Source organism: Narcine bancroftii, chromosome 13 (assembly GCF_036971445.1).
Source record: "Narcine bancroftii isolate sNarBan1 chromosome 13, sNarBan1.hap1, whole genome shotgun sequence".
Classification (NCBI taxonomy): Eukaryota; Metazoa; Chordata; class Chondrichthyes; order Torpediniformes; family Narcinidae; genus Narcine; species Narcine bancroftii.
The window spans coordinates 74,731,557-74,756,893 of record NC_091481.1 but is presented as its reverse complement, the minus strand read 5'-3'; the positions used below and the strand labels follow the sequence as shown (position 1 = coordinate 74,756,893).

Sequence of the window (25,337 nt, the reverse complement as noted above, 5' to 3'; positions counted from 1 at the left end):
TGCCTGGAGCGAGGAGAGGTCATGACCAGGGTGATGGGGGTCTTTTTTGCTGTTAGCTGCATCCTTGAGGCAGGCTCTCATGCAGTTAGTTATCTTCAATGGACAGGAAGTCGATGGCCGTGATAGACCTGACTAGGTTTCTCATCGTCTGTAGCCTTCAGCCTTCCCAGGCCCTCTATTTATGAACCAGGTGGTGAGAGAGGGAATGGTTCTTTTACTGCCACTGGAGAAAGATAGAGAGGAATTCCAGCAGTAATCACCACTTCAGCTAATAGCTGCCACACTCCCACTTGTGATCTCAGCCTCCTACTCTGTTCTCCAAACATTCAGCCTGAACGTTTGACTCAAAATGTAACAGTGTTGAGTCCATAAAATTCCAATTTTCGTACATTTTTCTGACCGAGAAGACCACTCTGATGTACCACTAGATGCATCTTCGCCTCTCCTCCCCTCCGCCATCCCTAGACACCACTTCCTCCGTGACTCCCATGTCCACTCCTCCCTTCCCATCAATCACCCCCTTGGTGCCTACCCCTGTGACCCCACACGGTGCCACCCTTGCACCCATGCCTCCTCCCTCACTACAATTCGGGGCCCCAATCTGTCCTTCTAAGTGAAGCAACACTTTGCTTGTGAATCTGTAGGAGTCCCATCTACTGCTTCCTTTGTGGCCTTCTTGATGTCGAAGAGCCTGGACACAGACCGGGAGATCACTTCGCTGAGAACCTTCACTCTGTCCACATCAGTGACTGGGATCTCCCACTCTGACATGCCTGTCCGGGGTCTCATGTCAAACCCAGGCCACCCGTAAATTGGAGGAGCGACACCTAATTTTCCTCTCCAACCAGATCTATTAACATTGACTTCTCCCGTTTCTGCCAGACCACTCCCCATTCTCCCTATCTTCCCCATCCCTCTGTCTCCTTTTCTCTAGCCTTTCCTCTCCATTCACAAAGCCATCTCCCTCCCCCTGTTTGCTGGTGTGCCCTCCCTCCCTTATCCACCTATGACCTCCTGCCTGTGGGCCTGGGCTCCTCCCCCTGCCCCTCCCTCCCACCATTGTGTTCGGTCACCTGCCGACATTTTGCTGATACAGTGATGAAGGGCTCAAACCTGAAACGTTAATTTTGTATCTTTATCTCTGCTATTTCAAGGACACTGTGTGTGACCTGCTCAGTTTCTCCAGCATTGTATTTGTACTTCAGTCACGATGTCTGTGGACTTTCATAATTTATTCACCACCCAGATGATTCCAGATGAAGAGGGTGGAAGAAACTGAGAACACACTGCCTGAGGGAAGGCACTCATGCAACCACAAATTAATTTCCAGACAAGCTTGGTCCAAGTGCGGGTAGATAGGATTTGTTGCGATCAGTGTGGACAAGATGGGATAAAGGATCCTGACTAATGCTGGAGGGAATAAATATTTATGGATGATTTTGTTGAATTGTACAAGGTTACTTTGCAGGTTGGTAGGATAGTTAAGAAGGCCAATGGGATGCTGGGCTTCATTAGATGGGGGTTGAGTTCAAGAGACGAGAGGTCATGTTCCAACTCTACAAATTTCTGATGAGACCACACTTAGAATATTATGTTCATTTCTGGTCACTTCATTACAGGAAGGATGTGGAAGCTGTGGAAAGGGTGCAGAGGAGATTTCCCAGGATGTTGCCTGGATTGAAAATTACAGCTTGTGAGGCCAGGTTAGCAGAGCTGAGACTTTTCACTTTTGAGCGTAGGAGGATGAGAGGCGACTTAATTAAGGTCTACAAGATTATGAGAGGCAGAGATAGGGTGGACAGAGAGCACCTGTTTCTCAGGCCAGGTGTAGCAAACACCCTTGTGTCTGTACAAAGCGAAGGGAGGGAAGTCTAGGGGAGACATTTGGGTTTTGATTTTACACAGAGAGTTGTGGGTGTCTGGAATGCCAGGGGTGATGGTGGAAGGGACATCTAGGAAACTCTTAGACAGGCACATGGATGAAAGAAAAATAGAGGATTATGAGGGTTTAGTACGTTTTGGTAAGAATATATAGGTTGGCACAACATCGAGGGCTGAAAGGTCTGTGCTGTGCTATAAAGTTCTATGTTTGATGTTTTAAGATATTTGTGATAGGCGTCAATGGACTGGAATTATTTCCAGCTGGCCAGGTAGAAGAGGGCAGTGAGAGAACTGGGGAAGGGGGAAATGGGGTACTAATCAAGTGATCGGTCTGACCCAGTCAAACCTCCCATCAAAGTGACCAGCCAGTGGTCCAGATTGTTGGATCAACAATAATTTTTCAAACAAAGTAAAAACCCAACGCTGGAGAAACTCAGCAGGTCAAACAGTGTCCTTTATACAACAAAGATAAACATTCAGAACCGACATTTTGAATTTGAGCCCATTTTTCAACCAAGTCCCACTTGAGTATAAACTAACACAGTGCTATTCCACTTTCACTCCCTTCCTGAAGGGAAACAAAGCTAATCAGGTGACTGCCAATATTTCACACAATTCCCTCAGACCGGATTTAGCCATGGCATGTTTTCCGAATCCTGTCCCCCACTGTCTGGGGTTATTTTAATCTTGATATAAATAGTTGACGTACGCTTTAGTCATTGTTGCCTATCGCATACAAATAGACTCTGGCATGCGATTAATGTCGATGGGACAGTGAGTGCGAAACACTAAACCTTCTCAGTGCTTATTAGTGTCACCGCAGCTTTCTCTCATTCTGGCTGGTTGCATCACTGTCTGGTGCCAATGCTCAGGACAGGAAGGCTACCAACTCAGCCAGAGACATCATGACTTCTCTCCATCGAGGACATTTACAAGAGACGGTGTCTGAAGGAAGCAGTCTCTATCCTCAAGGACGCCCACCACTCAGGCCATGCCCTCTTCACTCTGCTACCATCAAGAAAAAGGTGCAGGAGCCTGAAGACGAGCTCCCAGTTGCACAAGGTCAGCGTCTTCCCCGCTGCCACCAGATTCCTGAATAATCAATGAACCACAGACACTACTTTGACCTTTCCTGCACTATTTTAATTCATTTTGTAAGGTGGTTTTATACAAATGATTGCACTGTGACGCTGCCGCCAAACAACGAATTGTTAAATTATCAAGCCACTGCTTGATTCAAGTTATGCAGGCTGGGATCCTACATAAACCAGGTGGTCTTTGAATCTTACAATTAGGCATGGTTTGGTTGAAGTTTACAAGATATTTCTGATTGAGTGAATATGCAGGAATTACTTCCAGTGAGATCGGGAGGAAGGGGACTTTGGGTTAGGGAACAAGGAACCAGGAGTCGAGGAGTCGTGGCAGCGGGATAATGGGGCAGAGGTCTGAAAATTAGGAGCTGGCGTTAGTCTCTTGGCTCCAATACTGGGACAATGGGCTTTCGAAAGGGCATCTTAAAGGAGGGGAGAGAGAAGGGGAGATTGGAAGATGGAGAGACGGGGATATGGGGAGATGGAAAGACAAGATGGGATGGGAAAGGGAGAGAGGGAGTGAAAAGGAGAAAGAAGGAGAGTGAGGGAGAGGGAGAGAGAGCGAGGGAGAGAAGGGAGAGAGAAAGAGAGAATAATAATGCCTCAACTTTCTCAGAAGTTTGAGAATCAGCATGACGTTGAATGCTCCATCAAATTTCCACAGGTGTACCGTGGAAAGAATACTAACTAGTTTTATCACGGCCTGATTTGGAAGCTCAAATCAAATGGCCTGGTACGCAGAAGGGTGCAGAAGGTGACCAGCACTGCACAATCCACTCAGGCACTGATCTGCCTCATCAAGACCCTCTACAAAAGGCACTGCCGGAAGAAGGCGCTGAACCACAGCACCACGACGAGATGATCTGCCTTTACAGATTTTTTTTGCCATCCAACTGTGAACATTTATTACTTATTTTAATTTCCCTTTCATATTTATTCTTTTTTCTCTGTGTTACATCTTTATTATAGTTGATTTGTTTAGCGTGGCTTTTTTTTGCATTTGGAAGCTGCAGCAAGACTCACTGTAAAATTGTGAAAATACAGGGGCGAGGAGAAACTCAGCAGGTCAAACAGGGAATTTAATAGAGCAAAGATAAAGATACAGAACCAACATTTTGGGCTTGAGCCCTTCATCAAGGATTGGAAAATTGTGCATTGTACTTGTGTATAGGACAATAACATCTCATTCATTCATTACGTGGAGCTGCAACTGACATGGTCCCATACACTGGCCTTGCTTTTTTTAATTTTTGAAACATTTTTCACACTATGAACCATATTAACCAAAATACACACAAACATTTCCCTCTTGAATATACACAGTGTCATTTTCTCCCCTTTTCCCCCCCTCCCTTCCCTCCCTCTTCCCCACCCCCCTCCCCACCCACTAAACATTCAACATATATGATACATTAAACCCATTAAACAATGTCTTCACACAATGAGAATAAACAAGAAAATTGTGTCATCTACTTTTACACACTGGGTCAGTTCATTTTGTCGTCTTCTCATTCTGTCATTTTAGGGGGTGGAGGTCCGCGGTAGGACTTCTCTGTTGTGTTCCATGTACGGTTCCCAAATTTGTTCAAATACTGTGATGTTATTTCTTAAATTATATGTTATTTTTCCCAATGGAATACATTTATTCATTTCTATGTACCATTGCTGTACTCTCAGGCTCTCTTCTGATTTCCAGGTTGACATTATACATTTTTTTGCTACAGCTAAGGCTATCATAATAAATCTTTTTTGTGCTTCATCCAAATCGAGGCCTAATTCTTTACTTCTTATATGACTTAGAAGAAAGATCTCTGGGTTTTTTGGTATATTGCTTTTTGTGATTTTATTTAATACCTGGTTTAGATCTTCCCAAAACTTTTCCACTTTCTCACATGCCCAAATTGCATGTACTGTTGTTCCCGTTTCCTTCTTACAGCGAAAACATCTGTCTGATACTGTTGGGTCCCATTTATTTAACTTTTGGGGCGTGGTGTATAGCCTGTGTAACCAATTATATATCATGCGTAACCTCGTGTTTACTGTATTTCTCATAGATCCGGAGCATAACTTTTCCCATGTTTCACTCTTTATCTTTATGTTTAGATATTGTTCCCACTTTTGTTTGGGTTTATAGCTTATTTCATTATTCTCTTTCTCTTGCAGCTTGATGTACATGTTCGTTATAAATCTTTCAATTATCGATGTTTCTATAATCACATATTCAAACCTGCTTCCTTCTGGTAACCTCAGTCTGCTTCCCAGTTTGTCCTTTGATTAGGTTTTCAGTTGGTGGTATGCAAACATTGAACTGTGAGTTATACCATATTTGTACTTCATTTGTTCAAAAGATAATAAATTATTTCCCAAAAAACAATTTTCTATTCTTTTGATCGCTTTTCTCTCCCATTCTCTAAAGGAAAGGTTATCTATTGTGAAAGGGATTATTTGATTTTGCATCAATAATAATTTTGGTAGTGGTCATTTGTTTTTTTTCCTTTCTACGTGAATCTTCTTCCAAATGTTGAGCAGATGGTGCAGTACAGGTGAACTTCTATGTTGCACCAGTTTTTCATCTCACTTATAAAGAATATGTTCTGGTACCTTCTCCCCTATTTTATCTTGCTCTAACCTGGTCCAATCTGGTTTTTCCCTTGTTTGATAAAAATCTGATAGATATGTTAATTGTGCTGCTCTATAATAATTCTTAAAGTTTGGTAGCTGTAAGCCCCCTTGTTTGTACCATTCTGTTAATTTATCTAGCACTATTCTCGGTTTCCCCCTTTCCATAAGAATTTCCTTATTATTTTCTTTAGCTCCTTGAAGAATTTTTCTGTTATGTGAATTGGTAATGATTGAAATAGGTATTGAATCCTTGGGAAGATATTCATTTTAATGCATTTTACCCTTCCTATCAGTTTTAGTGGTAAATCATTAATTTTTTCATTAATGGGTGATAATTTAATTTGTATAGATGGCCTAGATTATTAGCTAGTCGAATACCTAGGTATCGGATTGCTTGTGTTTGCCATTTAAATGGTGATTATTTCTTAAACTTTGTGAAATCCACATTATTCATTGGCATCGCTTCACTTTTATTTGCGTTGATCTTGTACCCCAATACTTCTCCATATTCCTTCAATTTCTTATGTAATTCTTTTATTGATAATTCTGGTTCGGTTAAATATACTATGACATTATCCGCAAATAGACTGATTTTATATTCCTTCTCTTTTATTCTTATCCCTTTTATTTTATTTTCTGTTCTTATCAGTTCTGCCAAGGGTTCTATAGCTAATGTGAACAGTGAGGGAGATAGTGAACATCCCTGCCTAGTTGACCTGCTTAATTTAAATTGGTTTGATATATATCCATTTACTGTCACCTTCGCCAATGGTCCCTTATATAATGCTTTAATCCAATTAATATATTTCTCTGGTAGTTTGAACCTCTGTAGTACTTTGAATAAATAATTCCATTCTACCCTGTCAAAGGCTTTCTCTGCGTCTAAAGCAACTGCCACTGTTGGTGTCTTATTTCCTTGTAATGCAAGGATTAATTTAATGAACTTACAGATATTGTCCATTGTTCGTCTTTTCTTAATAAATCCAGTTTGATCTAGTTTTACTATTTTTGGTACACAGTCAGCCAATCTGTTTGCTAATAGTTTAGCTATTATCTTATAATCTGAGTTAAGTAGAGATATTGGTCTATACGATGCTGGTGTTAATGGATCCTTCCCCGTCTTTGATATTATTGCTGTTTTGCATGAATCTGGCATGTTTTGTGTTTCTTCTATCTGTTTCATTACTTCCAGGAGAGGAGGAATTAATAAGTCTTTAAATGTTTTATAGAATTCTATTGGGAGTCCGTCCTCTCCCGGCGTTTTATTGTTCGGTAGCTTTTTTAATATATCCTGGACTTCCTCTATTTCAAATGGTTTTGCTCCTCTTCTTGCAATTTCAGTAGTTCAATTTTAGCTAGAAACTCATTTATTTTGTCTTCTTTCCCTTCGTTCTCAGTTTGATAAAATTGTTCATAGAATTCCTTGAAGTTTTCATTGATCTCTGTTGGGTTATATGTAATTTGTTTGTCCTTTTTCCTTGATGCCAATACCGTTCTTTTAGTTTGTTCTGTTTTAAGCTGCCACGCTAGTATTTTGTGCGTTTTTTTCTCCTAGCTCATAATACTTCTGTTTTGTCTTACACCAGCCTTGCTGAGACTGATCTATTTGAAGAGCTTGCTCGGTGGTCTGGGATTCTCTTGGAAGAGAGAGAAAGACAGAGAGAAAAAAAGAGATAGAGAGATAGACAAAGAGAGAAAGAAAGAAAGAATGAAAGAAAGAGAGAGAGAAAAAGAAAAACAGAGAGAAAGATGCGAGAGAGTGAGATAAAGAGAGTGGAAAGAGGGAGAGAGAGAGAGAGAGAGAGAGAGAGAGAGAGAGAGAGAGAGAGAGACTTCATGAGGGGACATGCCATGTATGAGCAGTCAACCCTAAGTGTCAGATCAGTCAGTTCAAGCCCTCTGCAAGCACTTCACCACATAATCTGTCCTGACAATCCATGTATGGGACATAGGGATGATGACACCATCAAAGACACAGTATTTTGGTTGAAACTTGAAGCCAGGACCTGTTGCTTTTGTGGATGAACTTACTTTAGGATTCCCTCAGGAACCTGAGAAGTTGGAGATGTTGGTGGGAATGAGGGGCAAGTTAAAGTTTGCAGAGGGGTTCCCACTGCTCACCTGGTCTAAACCAGAAGAGGGGTCCCCACTACTCACCTGGACTAACCTCCATGGGAAGGGGAGGGGTGAAGGGCCTGCACCACTCACCTGGACGAAACCTGCAGAGGGTGGGGTCGACAGACTCACCTGGATGAAACCTGCAGGGGTGGGGAGGGATGCAGGACTCACCTGGATGGGGAGCTGCTCCTCCTTCCCTTTCGTGCTGACCTTCTCCATGACTGTTCTGTGGTCAGACAGCAAACCCTGAAATCGAAGAAGGCAGTGAAATCCTCTGGACATCAGGCATTCCCTGTCCCGAAGGTGTGGGGCTTGAGCCAACCCTCCCTTCTTGTTGTCCTCAGCTGCCATTTTCCAGTTGTCCAGAAACATCGGAGATAGTAATGAGGCCATTCTGCCCATCCCTCCTGCTTTGGCATTCCATATCAGTACTGATCATCAATCACAACCATTTCCTGCTCTCTCCCACTGACGTCCAGAAAGGTCTCTGTCTCCTTCTGACATGTTGACATTGACTTGGTTTCCACTTGCCATTTGTGGTAGAGAAGTCCTCCTTAACCTGAACGTCTTACCTCGTGTCCTTAGGCTGTGATCCCTGGCCCTCGAACCCCTTCAATCTAGGATAATGTCCTCCCTTCATCCAACCTGTTCAGATCTGTCAGGTGAGTTTGGCGGGCAGCAACCTCCTTTGAAGAAGACCGCAGAGCCCACCTCACTGACAAAAGGCAAAGGAGGAAAAACCCAACACCCAACCCCAACCAACCAATTTTCCCCTGCAGCCGCTGCAACCGTGTCTGCCTGTCCCGCATCGGACTTGTCAGCCACAAACGAGCCTGCAGCTGACGTGGACTTTTTACCCCCTCCATAAATCTTCGTCCGCGAAGCCAAGCCAAAGATATAGTGAGTGGCCACAGGTGACACTCTGTGGCCAAGTGATGAAATGGCAGGTATCCATATCATCACATGTATGGCAGCAGACTCAGGGGAAGCGAAGGACTGGCTGGCACAGGGCAACAAAGAACCGCGAGACCACCCTTTCTGCTTGAGAAAGAGAAGCTGAGGAGACAACCCACGGGGCGGTGACCACGGCCAGGGAGGGGGTCCGTGGCTGAAGGACACGCAGGTGAGAGGGTTCCATGTGAGGAACCCACGCAGACTGTGGGCTACTGGCCACAATGCAGTCGAGGCTGTGGACTGCTGGAGACCGGGTGAAGGGGAACCGGGTATTAGAAATGAGATGCAAGAGAGGGCTGAGGGCCTGATCGTATCAGAGGGGCTTTAATCTGGAGCTCGGGTCATTGATGGTTTGGGCAAGAGTCCGTGTGGCTGTGGGGGCTACTGGTGGCGAATTCACAGACACTCAGTGACTCTGGGGGGGACTCTCTCTTGCTTCTCTCTTTTTTTGAAATCTTTATTTATAAATTCAAGATATATACACACAAAATAAAACAAACCCCCCTTCCCCAACCCCAACAAACCCCTCAAGGGGAGCAAATAAAATCATATATCAATTAATTCCATCCGCTGTGTGACCTGTCAAACTTTCAATGAAAAAAATTAAGATATTTCCAGACACATAAATTTCAGATAAGGCGACCACATCAAGTTATACATTATCTTCTCCACATAGATACAGGATCTTAACTCATTATGCCAACCAGCCATATTCAATTCCACATTATCTTTCCATGTAATCGCAAAACATTTCCACGCTACCGCCAATACCAGATGGACAAACGCCGTGAAACTTATCCAACTTTAAACCAGTTGTCAAAGACACAGTATAACCCAACAAAAAAAATTAATGGATCCAATGGTAACTTAATTTTAAATAAATCTTCCAAAAAGGCTTCTCTCTCTTTGACTGTAAGGGACAGTTTCTGCTGAAGGTGAACCTTTGCCTGCCTTACAGTAGACTAAAGGAAATTTTGTGTAATATCACATTTTCTTTTGACTATGTGACAATAAAGGAATCTTGAGTAGAGGGGGAATGCGGTAGCAGAACCGAGACACAAGTGTCCGTGACTAACTACCTGAGCCAAGCAGGTAAGAAGATTGTGAGGGTTTCTCTGCCGAATGTGAGGTTCAAAGGCAGGGGCACTCACCTCACTCCATCACCTTTCAGTCCTCCTTGTGCCGTGTCCTGTGCCCAAGGGATCTGAATTGGGCAGAACTAGGACTCCAGGAGGTATTGCAGATTCCTCAGCCATGGGTGGGGGGGGGGATGGTAGGAGGAGTGGGGGGGGATGTAGTGCAGGACTCGACGCGGAGCAATCCCTTCTTGTATTAATGCCCTGAGTAGAATTAGAACCACGGTTAGGTGTGCAGCGGACAGCTCCTTCAGCAGGTGAATTGTGCTGTCTTGCCCTGCCTCCTCCACCCCCACTCTCCGATCTGCTTCACTGTCCCCTGCCCGATCTCTTCCCACCCCTTACTCTCAATCCCTGTTATCGAGGCATTCTCTGGCTCAGTTTCCAGTTCCTAAATTTAACATTCTCCAAAAGTGTCCAAGAGTCATCCCTGTCTCTACCCTTTTGGTGTCACTGGCATCTCTCTCTCTCTCCCTCCCTCCCTCCCTCCCTCTCTCTCCCTCCCTCGCTCTCTCTCCCTCCCCCTTTCTCTCCCTCCCCCTCTCTCCCTCTCTCTCCCTCCCTCTCTCTCCCTCTCCCTCCCTCCCTCTCTCTCTCTTCCCCCTCCCACTGTCACTGATCCTATCTGTCTATCCCTATTTCTTCCTCACACCCTCTGTTTGTTTCAATCTCTTCACTGTGTCTCCATCACTTTCTATTCCCTGATTTACCTTCCTTGTCTCTCCGTTTTTACCCATCTTCCTCCATCTTTTTTTGTATCCACCTTTATTTCTGTATCCCTTTGCTCTCTCTCTCTCTCTCTCTCTCTCTCTCTCTCTCTGTGCCTCCCTCTAAGACCGTTTTCCCCAGTTTCAATATTTCCTTCAAAATGGACTGATTCTCGGTGTCCTTTTGTTCTCTCTCTGTATGCACCCATGGCTTGTGTTCTCTTGTTCTCTCTGCATGCCCCCTTCTCTTCCTTTTCCTGGCTTTCTGTGTGTGTGTTTTATCTGTCTATATCTGCCTCATTCTCTCTCTCCCTCTCTCTTTCTATCTATATCTCTTTTTTTTCTCCCTCTTTCTAACCCTGCATCTAACCCCCCACCAATCTTTTGCTCGCCTCTCTGGTTGCTAGGAGACGTGCTTGATTTTCCAGCTAAGGATCTTTATTTATGTTTTGATAGGATTAATGCCTCGTTCAATTACATCGGCAGAACAATGAAATAAAGCTGGGCTCGTGGATAATCTTGAAGCGAATTAAGACTCGGTTCCCGGAGCGGAGATGTGAGAGGCAGACAAAGCACTTTTCTCCTGGGAATTGTCTGAAGCCACGTACCCTGTGCCTTGGGTGGGAGGAAGACAGGTTTTGGGCATTATTTTACTGCCGTCACACAATCAGAATTTGTTGTCATGAACGCACCACAAAATTCGTTGTTTTGTGGCAGCATTCTCAGTGCAAATATTGCCATAAATCCCATTCCAAAAATAAATACCGTATATATACATGTAATAGTCGATATAAATATATAAGTAGACCCCCTATTTTTGGCCTAAATATCTGTTATTTTCCACTCTTCGCGAGTGAAAGTCGACTCCCACCCCCCTATTTTCAGACCCGGATGGCGGCCCACTGGAACTTCTAACTCCCCGACCAAGGACTCTTGTCTTGGCTGCCTGCCCATCCGAGCTCCCGATGCCCTGAATGCAGAATTACCACTCTGTCCTGCCCGACACCTGATGCCTCAAGTGACGCAGGTACATACTGCAGTCAAAAGTTGTGACAGTCGACCCCCTAAATTTACCCTAAAATTTGGTCCACATGTAGCACCCTGTGGCCCGCGCCTTGGGCCGACACAGGAAATGGTCGTCGAAAGCGACAACCGGCAAAGCGTCGCGCAGACTGAAACGTCCATTTCCATAGGCCACCGGCAGAGTGGTGAAACTAACCAATCATCGCCAGTGGATCACAGGGGGGTCCAATCAGGGCCTGGGCATCTATGATAACCAATCGGCAGCCAGCCCGCTCAAACCACACCCTGGTGGTGACGCAGCCTAGCTGACCAAAGCAGACCTGCCACTGAATAAACTCACTGGTGTATGTGTCTTTCATCTCCTGCGGATTCAAGCTATAACCCAGCTGTAACTGTAGCGACCTCACTACAGTGGTGGCCCTAACTGGTCCATACTGCACTTTGGACCCAAAGATGGAATAGCAGCCTTCGATCAACGCCATAGCATTGAAGCTGCCCGGCTTCTGGACGTCACAACTACGGTTCCAGCAAACCGAGGCGCAGTCCGCCATTTGACGGATCTATACCAAAGATGCGCACTACTACCATCTGGTCAGCATCTCAATCAGCGCAGCCCACATCATCGACTTTCTTCAGCTGCCCCCAGAACAAGGAAGGTATGTGGTCATCACTTTCGGGCTCTCAAAGCGCGAGCGCATTGCCCGACTGTGGTGTATCGATGGTTTGGGGGACAGGATCCCTTCCGCCCTCATGCGCAACTTGCTCACTCTCAATGATGGTCACACTTCCCGCCCGCTGTTCCACCCGATCTTCCTGGAGAAGCTGCCAAAGGACATCTGGCTGCTCATTGATGACCCCAGGAAGGTGGTTACCAGAGCAGACCAGCTATGGGTAGTGAAGAGGGATGCCTGCTCCTCACTCGAGCAGGTGACAGCACCGTGTCATCAACGCCCGGCCAGGAAGACCACCAACCGACTGTCCAACCATCCATCCAACCAACCAACCGAGTGTCCGACCAACCGACCACCTGTGGGCAGTTCTGTTTCTATCGCCAACGGTGGGGTTCCAAGGCCCATCGATGCAGCTCCCCCTGCTGGTTATAGGGAAACATCCAGGACATCCATCATTAATGGCAGCAACGACCGGCCAACTGACTCCCTGTCGGGCCGACATTTCTTGATGGACACTGGGGCACAATACAACGTCGATCCCCCGACCAGTCTGGAGGCCGGGACCTCTAAGCGTCAAACGGCTCCAACGTCCAAACATTTGACACCTGCACCACCCCCCTCCACTCCGGGGACAGACAATTCACTTGGATGTTTACGGTGGTGGCCATGCAACAACAACCATTGCTGGGTGCAGATTTCCCACGGGCCAACTCACTCCTGCTGGATATCAAGGGGCGCCAGCTGGTGCACATCCGGACATTTCAATCTCTCTCACCAAGGGCACTGAACTCACCAGTCCCCACCTGAACTCATCAAGTTCTGGTGACAACGAATTCGCTTGGGACCTAGCAGGATTCCCTTCCATCACCACGCCCCACTTCCATTCGACAGGAACCAAACATGGGATGAAGCACCAAATTGTTACAGAGGGCCCTCCCCTCCACACCAGGGCACAGTGTCTCTTCCCCCACCCCCCACCCCGATAAACTCAACCTGCCAGGGATAAGTTCAAAAAGATGGAGGAACTCAGCATTGTGCCGCACTCCGACCACTGTCACGACAGACGCTCCAGCACAGCGGTTGGGGTGTACTTGAACAACTGGTGAATGGACAGTGGCAACCGCTGGCCTTTTTCAGTGAACACCTCAGGCCACCAGAGCTCAAGTTCGGGGCCTTTGATAGAGAACTGTTAGCCTCATACCTGGCAATTCGGCACTTTCGCTACTTCATGGCGGGCATGACGTTCAAAATTTACATGGACCACAAATTCCTTACCTTCATCTTCAGTAAGGGGTCCGACTGTGGTCAGCCAGGCAACAGCAACTCCTGACCTACATCTCTGAATTTACAACGGACATTCAACACATATCTGGCAAATCCAAAATGATGGCAGATGCCCTGTCCGGCTATCTTGGGAGTTCATGACCCTAACCCTGGCATCGACAACATGGCTCCACCACAGACATTTGAGCCAGCAGGTCGCCGCTTCAGCCACGTGCACATTGACCTTGTGGGGCCCCTACCTGTATCCAGAGGCGCACGTTACCATCTCACAATGGTCAAATGGATGACCAGATGGCCAGAGCCAGTGCCACTATCATGGGCTTCACTCAACACTTGGGTAGCACGTTTCGGATGGGAGGGGCCCATGTCCTGGGGACCCAACCCCACCACACCACGGCGTATCACCCATTACCCAATGGGTTGGTGCAGAGGTTCGACAGACACCTTAATGCAGCCTTAAAGGCATAGCTTAATAGACCTAACTGGGCCAACAAACTCCACTGGGTCCTGATAGGCATTCTCTGCCAAGTTAGAATCCTTAGTTATACCGGGCAAAATCGTGACCACCCCAGTGACCACATTGTCATGAATACACGTAAAGGGGAGTGATGTCAGCGTGAATCATAAAGGGGAGTGATGTCAGCGTGAATCATAAAGGGGAGTGATGTCAGCGTGAATCATAAAGGGGAGTGATGTCAGCGTGAATCATAAAGGGGAGTGATGTCAGCGTGAATCATAAAGGGGAGTGATGTCAGCGTGAACCATAAAGGGGAGTGATGTCAGCGTGAATCATAAAGGGGAGTGATGTCAGCGTGAATCATAAAGGGGAGTGATGTCAGCGTGAATCATAAAGGGGAGTGATGTCAGCGTGAATCATAAAGGGGAGTGATGTCAGCGTGAATCATAAAGGGGAGTGATGTCAGCGTGAATCATAAAGGGGAGTGATGTCAGCGTGAATCATAAAGGGGAGTGATGTCAGCGTGAATCATAAAGGGGAGTGATGTCAGCGTCTCATAAAGGGGAGTGATGTCAGTGTGAACCATAAAGGGGAGTGATGTCAGGGTGAATCATAAAGGGGAGTGATGTCAGCGTGAATCATAAAGGGGAGTGATGTCAGCGTGAATCATAAAGGGGAGTGATGTCAGCGTGAATCATAAAGGGGAGTGATGTCAGCGTGAATCATAAAGGGGAGTGATGTCAGCGTGAATCATAAAGGGGAGTGATGTCAGCGTGAATCATAAAGGGGAGTGATGTCAGCGTGAATCATAAAGGGGAGTGATGTCAGCGTGAACCATAAAGGGGAGTGATGTCAGCGTGAACCATAAAGGGGAGTGATGTCAGCGTGAACCATAAAGGGGAGTGATGTCAGCGTGAATCATAAAGGGGAGTGATGTCAGCGTGAATCATAAAGGGGAGTGATGTCAGCGCCTCATAAAGGGGAGTGATGTCAGCGTGAATCATAAAGGGGAGTGATGTCAGCGTGAATCATAAAGGGGAGTGATGTCAGCGTGAATCATAAAGGGGAGTGATGTCAGCGTGAACCATAAAGGGGAGTGATGTCAGCGTGAATCATAAAGGGGAGTGATGTCAGCGTGAATCATAAAGGGGAGTGATGTCAGCGTGAATCATAAAGGGGAGTGATGTCAGCGTGAATCATAAAGGGGAGTGATGTCAGCGCCTCATAAAGGGGAGTGATGTCAGCGTGAATCATAAAGGGGAGTGATGTCAGCGTGAATCATAAAGGGGAGTGATGTCAGCGCCTCATAAAGGGGAGTGATGTCAGCGTGAATCATAAAGGGGAGTGATGTCAGCGTGAACCATAAAGGGGAGTGATGTCAGCGTGAATCATAAAGGGGAGTGATGTCAGCGCCTCATAAAGGGGAGTGATGTCAACGTGAATCATAAAGGGGAGTGATGTCAGCGTGAACCATAAAGGGGAGTGATGTCAGCGTGAATCATAAAGGGGAGTGATGTCAGCGTGAATCATAAAGGGGAGTGATGTCAGCGCCTCATAAAGGGGAGTGATGTCAGCGTGAATCATAAAGGGAAGTGATGTCAGCGCCTCATAAAGGGGAGTGATGTCAGTGTGAACCATAAAGGGAAGTGATGTCAATGTGCCTTCAAAGGGGAGTTATGTCAGCTTTCTCCATAAATGGGAATGATGTCACCACGCGTCAGATTGGGGATTGAAGTTATCGCACTGAGGGTCATGATCTCTCTGTCAACATGCCAGCAGGGAAGCAACGGGCTTTCTCAACCCACGCGGGTCTGCAAACGTTGGCTTCTCCTTGGCAAAGAAGTGGAGCCCCTACCCTTCTGTGCCGGTAGCTCGGTGTGGCGATTCTGCCTGTCCCGCTGTGCAGCTGCTCGGTCCGCCACAACCTCCTGCTCTTTAATCTCAATGTATTCCATGCCACTACTGCTGGTTTCCCTTCCTTCCGTATACACCATGCCATTTTTCTGGGTAAAATCTGATGCAAAGAAATCTGTTGGAAGTTCTCCTCCATCTTGTGAGGCTCCACACATAGACGACCACTCTGATCTTCTTTTAGCCTTTCTGATTTTCTGTACTCTTCCAGCACCTCATTAGCTCCTTGTTCCCTACACCTGCTATGCACACCTCTCTTCTTCTTAACCAAATCTCTAATATTTCTTGAAAACCAAGGTTCCCTCTGCCTGGTAACTTTGCCTTTAATCCTGACGGGAACATATAAACTGCACTCTCAAAATTTTTGCTTCGAAAGCCTTCCACTGACTGAACACAACCTTGGCAGAAAACAACTTCTTCCCAATCCACTCTTCCTAGATCCTTTCTCATTTCCACAAAATTTGCCTTCCTTCTATTTAGAATCTCAACTCGAGGACCAACCAGACTGAAGTGCCAGTTGATGAAGTGGATAAGACGATGTGGTCAAACAATAATCATGGCTTTTATTAGGAGAAACTCATGGTACAATAATGAAAGACAATAGGTGCAAACACAGTTATACCCAAGGGGAGTGTCCTTAACAGTAGAGATAATGGACAGCCAATGTTAGTACAGCAAGGCTCGCCAGAGGGGAGACAGGCAGCTTGGCAGACATTCACCACACAGTTGTATCAAGTTATCCATAATTAACTTGAAATTAATGATGTTATAGAGTCTAGACCCAAAATGTTCGCCTACACATACGTCTGTCATCTGACCTGTCTGATTCCCTAATAGGAGATCAAGTATTACATCCTCTCTTGTTGGTACCGCTACATATTGATTTAGAAAACTTTCCTGAACACATTTGACAATCTCGAAGCTATTCAGCCCTTTTACAGTATGGGAGTCCCAGTCAATATTTGGGAAGTTAAAACCTCCAACTATCACAGCGCTGTGCTTCTTTCGTAAGTCTGCTCTCTCTCTCTCTCTCTCTCTCTCTCCAGATTTGCTCCTCCAATTCTCACAGACTTTTGGGTGGTCTGTAATACAACCCTCTCAGAAAGGTGGTCACACCTTCCCCGTTCCTCAGCTCCACCCATATGGCCTCTGTAGACGAGCCCTCTGGGCTGTCCTGTCTAAGCACAGCTGTGATATTTTCCCTGACCAGCAATGCCGCTCCTCCCCCTTTCATCCCTCCCCCTCTATCACGTCTGAAACAACGGAACTCTGGAACGGTGATCTGCCAGCCCTGCCCCTCCTGCAACCATCTTCTCTTGGACATTACTTGTTAACCTCCTTTCATAATTCATCTTTTCCTTCCTAATCACCTTCTTAGTTGTCTTTCTTTTAATATTTTATTTACAATTTTAAATCATATGACATTAGTTATCGATACAAACATTATATAATTAAATGAAACCCCCCTCCCCCCAACCTCCCTCGTCCACCCCACTAACACCCTCCCTCCTCCCCTACCAACCTTTATCAGGCCCACAGGATCTCTTTTCCATCCCTCTCACTATAGAATCGCCGATCACAGCTGCAGGCTTCTTCACCTTCTGTGTCATGGTGCCAGACTCATTGCCGGAGTCCTGGTCACTATGGTTGTCCTCTGGTAGGTCATCTTCAGCAATACTATCTGCCAGTTGCTGAGGTGCTTGCTACTAATTCCTGCAGGCTCCTGTCTATCATCTCTTCATTCTCTCCAATGAGCAGCAAGACATCAAGCTTCAGCTCCAGTTCCTTAACTCGGTCCCTAAGGAGCTGCATCTCAGTACACCTGGGACAGACGTAAGCATTGGGGAGGCTTGGATTTTCCCAGGGACCCCCACATCCGACATTCACCGCAGAGCACTCGCCCTACAGACATCCTGCCTAGTCGATGAACAGTTTAATAAGTAATGCACAATTCACTTGCCCACACTGTAACTCTGGTGCCTTACCTGTCCTCACTGAAGCCTGTTGAGCCAAAGCCTGTCCACTCTGACTCAGCCCACTCCAACAATGGCCACTCTCTCGATGCTTTATATATACATTCATACAGTAAAATTGGGGGGCACATGCCAATCAAATCAGCTACTTTGTCCTGGATGATGTTATTTTTATTTATTTATTTTTAATGTGTATATATACATTCTCTCCGTATCTGTGTGGGTTTGCCCAGGGGGGATTCAATTTCCTCTCACCCTTCAAAATGTACTGGGGTTGTAGGTTTGTGGTGATACAACTGTTACGAGCCCAAAAGGCCCCAAAACCCAGCAGCAATAGAAATTCACCTAGACAAATGGTTACTTAAACAAACATTGCTTTTAATTGTCTTTAAACGTGAAAACTTTAACTTCTTTAACTTCTCACTATTAACTTACTTAACCTAACTGGTTAATTCTAAGCACACGTGTATGTCATGTGTGTGCAAGTTCAGAAAAGTTCTTTGATTCACAGTCCAATCTCACTTCTCATTCTTTCAAGTTCACTGGTGGCAGGTAATTCTTATACTGTGCACAGAATTTAACATTTATGAACTTCACCAGGCTTTGGTGCTTGATAGGTAAATGGTTACCGCTCAGGAAGGTTCTTGTCGGTTTGGAGAGAGAGATTTGTTGCTCATTGGACACCCACAACTGATTCCTTCCGATCAGCTACTTCAGTGTCTTGCCGAAGAAACTTGCCCTGTCAGGGTTTTCCAGATGATAACCTCTTTCTTTCAGGTCACCATAGAGTTCCTTTTCGTTTCCCTTATTTCAAGTGAAACATTATACAGCCATTCATCTCCTCTTGTATGGACCAGAAGGGCTTTGACCAGGCTGAACTAAGAACTCACAACCCGTCTTCCAAATGGGGGTTTCCACAAGCTTGCCAGCTTGTCCTGTTCCAGTCCCAGCTGCTGCTGCTAAACTGTAGAACTGAATTCTCTCTCTCTCTCTCTCTCTCTCTCTCAGAGAAAACCACATGACCCTCTTAGAACAGCCAACTGCCCTCAGACTGCGGCTCTGGACCTAATCTTCCGAATCCGTTCATCTGTTGTTTCCCAAAACAATAATCCATTACTCCGCAGCACATCCAATTAACATCTACTTGTGAAGTCCTTATAGGCATCCTTCAAAGTTTTTGCAAAAGCACCCGGAGCCTGGACTGTCTGGCTTGAACAGAGCTCCGGCATGTTAAATGAGATCTGTTTTGATCTACACTAAAAAAAAAATCCTGCCACAGTTTATCTCCTTTAAAACATATCTATATACAATATAAAATATAGCATAATCTCTCTCACACTGGCCGCAGTCCTACCGGCCTACTGCAGGGGGCACCATTGTACCTGCAGGTAGGCAACCTGGGAGGCTGGCCCCACCTGCTGGCTGTCAATCACCGGTCTGTATAAAGACTCAAGCAGGCCCCTTTGGGAGTCAGTCGGGCACATGGAGTCAGGAAGGTCCAGAGACCTGGTATGTACGTTTAAGCTGATTAAAGTCTGTGCACAGTCTGAGAACTTTATGTCTGAATTCTTCGCATAGTAGTGCTCACAATTTAATCAGATTAAAATTAAAGGAGCATAGAGGAGTTCATCACCATTGAGAGGTTGGATATCGACCCTCAGCTCCTGGACGCTCCCGCATATTTTGAGATCTGGAAGCATGCAATCGAAGCGATCATCCACACACAAGCTGAGGTTATCAATACAAATCAGGAGATACACATGGTGCTATGCACCAAGCTGGGCCCGCACGCCTTCCAAGTGATCCGAGACTGCGCAGATTTTGAACCAGCATTGGGCATCCTGGAAGACATGTACTGGCCCCTGACAAACGTACTCTATGCCTGGTATCTGCTCGGCATCAGGGTACAGCTGCCAGGTCAGACGGCAGATGCTTACCTGGGGGCACTGCGAGAGCTAGCACACCCGTACATGACTGAAGCTGGGGTGACTGCTGGGTAAGTGGAGCAACGTGTCTGAGATGCGTGCATGCGAGGGTGCGAGGAGTGCAGTCGAGAACGACATGACAGAGACTGTTGGAGGAGAACAATACCTCCCTCGTCAGGATCATGGAGGTGGTCCAGATGTAAAAACTGCAGCTCACCATGTGGAGGTTTTTGACACTCGCCTCCCCATCCTCTGGCCTGGCCAACACCGATGACAGCAGCTGCCGCTGCTTTAAGTATTGTGGGTCCTGGTGTGAGTTGAACAGGCGCTCCCGGAAGAACTGCCCCGTGAGGAACTCGCACTGCTCCCGATGTGGCAAGGGGGCCACTTTGCTAAAGTGTGCCTCTCCAAACCCACCAGGAGCACTGCAGTCCTCCGCGACCAACCAGGAGCTCCTCTCGACCCTCTAGGCACCCCCACGTGCGAATACTGGGCAGCGCCATTACTCCACCCATCACTTACACCCACACCGACAACATCACTTCCATCCTGGCCGTCAAACCACACAGCCTCCATGGGCTCACCACATGCGCCACCATCTTTATACCGGCAAATTTCCCCCCGCAATGATGGCGTCACTTCCACCTGCATCGATGACACCACGTCCAGCCAGGTCACCGGACAATGCTGATGCCATATCCGTCACCTAGGCACCACCATCATGGGCCGGCCGACTCCCACCCACCCTAATTCCAGATCGTCGATCTTGCTGATCAGACAATGTGGTCACCATGTGCACGAATGAAATCGTGCATTCATTGGAGGAAGGTTTGTGGGGGGGTTGATGGGGGTGGTTTGTGGGGGGTGGTTTTGTGGGGGGGTTTTGTGGGGTATTTTGTGGTGTGGGTTATGTGGGGGGTTTGTGGAGGTTTTGTGGGGGTTGGTTTAGTGGGGGGGTTTGTTGGGCAGGTTTTGTGGGGGGGCTATGTGGGGGGTGTTGGGGGTGGTTTTGTGGGGTTGCTTTTGTGGGAGGGTAATGTGGTGTGTTTTTGTGCGGGGGCTTTTATGTGGGGGGGTTTGTGGGGGTTATTTTGTGGGTGTGTTATGGGGGTGTTTGGGGGGATTTGTGGGTGGGGTTATGTGGGGATTGTTTTTGTGGGGGGTGGTTTTGTGGGGGGTGGTTTTGTGGGGGGGGTTTGTGGGGCTTTTTGTGGGTGTGGTTTTGTTGGGGGGTCTATGTAGGAGGGTTGTGGGTGTGGTTTTGTGCGGGGTGTTGGGGTGGTTTTGGGGGTGTGTTGTGAGGTGGGTTATGTGGGGGGGTTTGTGGGGAGGTTTTGTGATTTTGTGGGGGGTTTGTGAGGGGTTTGTGGGGTGGGTTTTGTGGGGGGGTTTTGTGGGGGAGCGCAGAATTAAGGGATATGAAGAAAGAGGAGTAGGTGGAGATGAGCCCATCATCAGATCAGCCATGATCTCAGTGAATGGCGGAGCAGGATCGACGGGCTTCCGCTTCTATCCCTTATGTTCTTAATCAACTTCTACCGTGTTGTAAATAAATTAAACATTTAAAGGTGGTCAGACTTGACATCTGGTTGGAATTTTCTACCTAAGGGGCAGTGGAAGCAGTTGCTGAGTATAGACAAGGCAGGTGTTCGGATATTAGAATTAAGTAATGTGGGGTTGGTGTACTGAGCAAATAATAAAACAAAATCTGATGCGATTCTGTGAAAGCAGAGCAAGCACAATGGGCTCAATAGCCTGCTACATCCAATTCTGATCAGGGCTAAGTAAAAGCTTCAGGCTGCAAGGGAGCCCATTAATTCCGACCATCCTCCCTGCATTCCCAATTGGTCATCCCTGCTGTGCCTACAAACCCCTTGCCCTACACAGAGACAGCGGAGAGAATGATCTGTGCCCCGCACTGTGGCGGACAACAATTTAAGGTTTAATATTCTTTCATAAAAAATGTAACAGCATATTATTGTCTTCAGTGGAGATGAATACATAAATGCATGAAGGCTAATAATACTATAAAATAATTTGTTAAAAGTTACAATAATTAGCAAAGTTTTATAAGTTACTGTCTGACCCCAGATCTTAGGCTCAATTTTGCCAAGCACATCCTTTAATGCTTCGAAAGCTGTCACCTCTCGATCATGGAGCTATTGCACGATTTCCAGTTGACCAAGGGACGGGGTTCAGAGCTCCAGAGAGTCCGATACGTCCACTGTTATCTTGATGAAAATGGTGTTATCCTTGATGAAGTGATGGTTCTTATTTTCCAATACAGTCTGAGAGACGAACAGGGGGCAGCCCGATGCTACGTTCATCTCTCTCTGGGGCCTTCCAAAACTGCTGCTGTTGGGGTCCGGTTTGAAGGTGTCCGACACATGATCCTTTCTCGGCCCTTGATCCAGCAAGGTGAAAGTCACCTTCTGTCTGAAGGGCCAGGGCAGCAGGGAGTCGTACTCCCCACGCATTACCACAAAGAAGACTGACAGGTGCGTGCCCTTGCCCATCCCATCCCCATTGAGGTACACCCGGGCGCACATTTTGTATCCGAAGGAGCTGGTGTAGAATGGCTGGCTGTAGAGCGACAGGGTCTTGCCAGAAACGGCTTCCCGCTTACGACGCTCATAGTCCTGGATTTTCCAAATCAGCCTCCCGTTGTAGCTCGCCGTCTCCAACATCTGGAACCGCAAGTCGATGTCGGCCATTCGCACCTCATGGACGCCGAGCATTTCGTCGTGCTGGGCCACTTGATGCCCGATTGGAACTGGAGGGGAAACCAAGATCATCAAAAGATTAGGGGGCACAGGGAATGAAGAGGGGAGCACACGTCACCCTCTGTATCAGCAGGTACTGAGTAAAAGATCGCGGAGAGCTTCCTCGGAGTAAGTATCACTGACAATCTGCCTGGTCCAATTCTACCAACCCTATAACCAAGAAAATGCACCAATGGCTTCCACACTCTCAGAATCCAAAATAAATTTGACAAGTTTCCACATTCTCTCACAAATTTTTATTGAGCTGCCTTAGAAAATAATCATCTTACCACGATTCACTGGGAATGGTTCTGCCCAAGAACACAAGAACATAGAAGACTACAGAACAGTAAAGGCTCTCCATGTTGTAATGACCTATATATTCCTACCAAACAAAACTAAACCCTTCCTACCTCATAACCCTCTAATTTTTTTTCATCCATGTGCTTGTCTAAGAGGTCCTTAAATGCCCCTAATGTTCCAGCCTCCACTGCCACCCCTGGCAATGCATTCCAGACCCCCACAACTCCCTGTGGAAGAAAAAAATGTACCCTGATGTCTCACCTAAACTTCCCTCCCTTCACTTTGTACAGATGTCTTCCCACCCTGGGATACAGGCACTGGCTGTCCATCTATCTATGCCTCCTCACAGAATCTATTAAGTCACCTTTCACCCTTCACTCCAGAGAGAAAAGTCCTGGCTCTGATAACCTGGCCTCATAAGACTGATTTTCCAATCCCAGCAACATCCTGGTAAATCTCCTCTTCATGGCTTCCATATCCATCCAATAAAGAGGTGAGCAGATCTGAACACAACATTCCAAGTGTGACCTCACGAGACATTTGTAGAGCTGCAAAATGGCCTCTTGACTCAATCCCCCAATTTTTGAAGTCCAGCATCGCAAAGGCCTTCTTAACTATCCCATCAACCTGCATGGCAATCTTGAGAGATGTATCAAATTGGCACCTAAAGTCCCTCTGTTCATCCACAGTTAAGTATCTGACCATTAACCCTGTGCTCAGCCTTCAGGATTGTCCTTCCAAAATGCATCACCTCACACTTACCCGGATTGAACTCCATCTGCCACTTTTTCGCCCAACTCTGCATCCTGTCTCTATGCTTTTGTAACCTACGACAACCCTCGACACTATCCACTATCCAACCTTCGTATCTTCCGCAAACTTACTGACCCATCTCTCCACTTCTTTGCCCATGTCATTTATAAAAATCACAAATAGCAGGGGTCCCAGAACAGAACCCTGAGGAACTCCACTCATCACTGACCTCCAGGCAAAATGCATCCCATCCACTACTACTCTCTGCTTTCTACAGCCGAGGATCCCTGACTTTCTGAACGAGTCTCTCATGGAGGACCTTGCCAAATGCCTTATCACCATATTACCACTCTACCTTCATCAATTTATTTTGTTACCTCCTCGAAGAACTCAATTAGGTCCATGAGGCACAACCTTCCCCTCACAAAGCCAAGGTGACTATCCCTGAGCAGACTCTGCTTCTCCAAATGCTTATAAATCCCGTCCCAAAGAATCCTCTCCAATAGTTTGCCCACCACTGACACAAGACTCACTGGTCTATAGTTCCCAGGATCGTCCCGAATACCTTTTTTAAACAAGGGGACAGCATTTGCCATTCTCCAGTCCTCTGGCGGAGCAGTAAGTTGTGAACATCACTCACACTGCCACAGAAATCTATTTCCCTTCCATCAACCCCGCCCATACCTCTCACTGCCTCGGGGAAAGCTGTTAAAAGACAAATCCCATTCCCTGGACACACTCACTTCTCCCCAGCTTCTGTAAGGCATGTCTGAACACATGAACTTCCAGATACAAGGACAGTTATTAGGCTCTTAAGAGGACCTCTGCTTGGTAATGTTTCGATATGACTGACATTGTAGGTGTGAACGATTTTCTTTTTGTAAATAATATATTGTGAATAAAGTCTATTTTTGGAAAAAAATTCCAGCTATCCCAGGGTACTATTTTGAGGGGGGATATCTGCCTTCAGAACTACCTCCAAAGCCAACGTTACTGATGTTGCAGCATGGTATGTTGTTGATATCTCTCTTTGTAGGCTGGGACAATTTCACAGTTCAGGTATGAACACCAAACCAGAACTAAGACTGCCTCATCACTCCACTTAGAATTATGGGATATCTCAAGGTCAAGGAGAGGCACGATATAAATGCAACTGTACCATTCCATAATTTAAAAGAAAGTGGCTACGTTAGTAGGTAGGATATGGCAGAGAGAAAAAGAGAATAAAGTCAAGGTTGAACCAATAGTTCCAGCCCATATTGGTGCCAGTTTTACTTGTCTCTGGTCAGTGCATTTAGAATCATCATCAATTGTACAAGGAATTCTGTGCCTGATGATCACAGACCCTGACATCAAATTCTCTATCCCCGCAACCTTCAACATTCAAGTAAGGCTCTCATTGCATTTGTACATTGTACTTGTGTACATGACAATAAACGTTGCCCTTTCTTTGTGTCACAGCCTTGGAGGGAGCCATGTGGCATACTGAGGCAATGCTGGGTCTCAGATGAATCTTATCAATTTCGCTATAAGCCCTGATTCCTGACGTCCACGGACCCTTGGGGCCAGTTAACATCTAAAGCTACATCTTCCCACGTCCATCAGAACTCTTCCAAATACAGGAGCATTAACTTCCCTCATCAATAAGATCATGCCCATGAGGTGTAGGAGCAGAATTAGGCTATTCAGCCCATCTAGTCTGCCCTCCCATTTCATCGTGAGCTGATCCATTTCCCCATTCAGCTCCACTGCTCACCTTCTCCCCA

The 25,337-nt window shown here is 46.4% G+C and overlaps 1 protein-coding gene across 4 annotated transcripts in view; it reads right to left on the bottom strand.

Annotated features, from left to right (window-relative positions):
* Positions 1-21,698: 21,698 nt before the first annotated feature.
* LOC138748824 (TNF receptor-associated factor 3-like) overlaps positions 21,699-25,337 on the bottom strand; it is a 76,953-nt gene continuing 73,314 nt past the window's right edge. For all 4 annotated transcript variants that reach the window (XM_069909624.1, XM_069909625.1, XM_069909623.1 and 1 more), the window contains one exon: positions 21,699-22,526. In XM_069909624.1, coding sequence (XP_069765725.1) covers positions 21,949-22,526 — 578 coding nt within the window. In that variant the 3' untranslated portion in view covers positions 21,699-21,948. The remainder of the gene's footprint in view (positions 22,527-25,337) is intronic.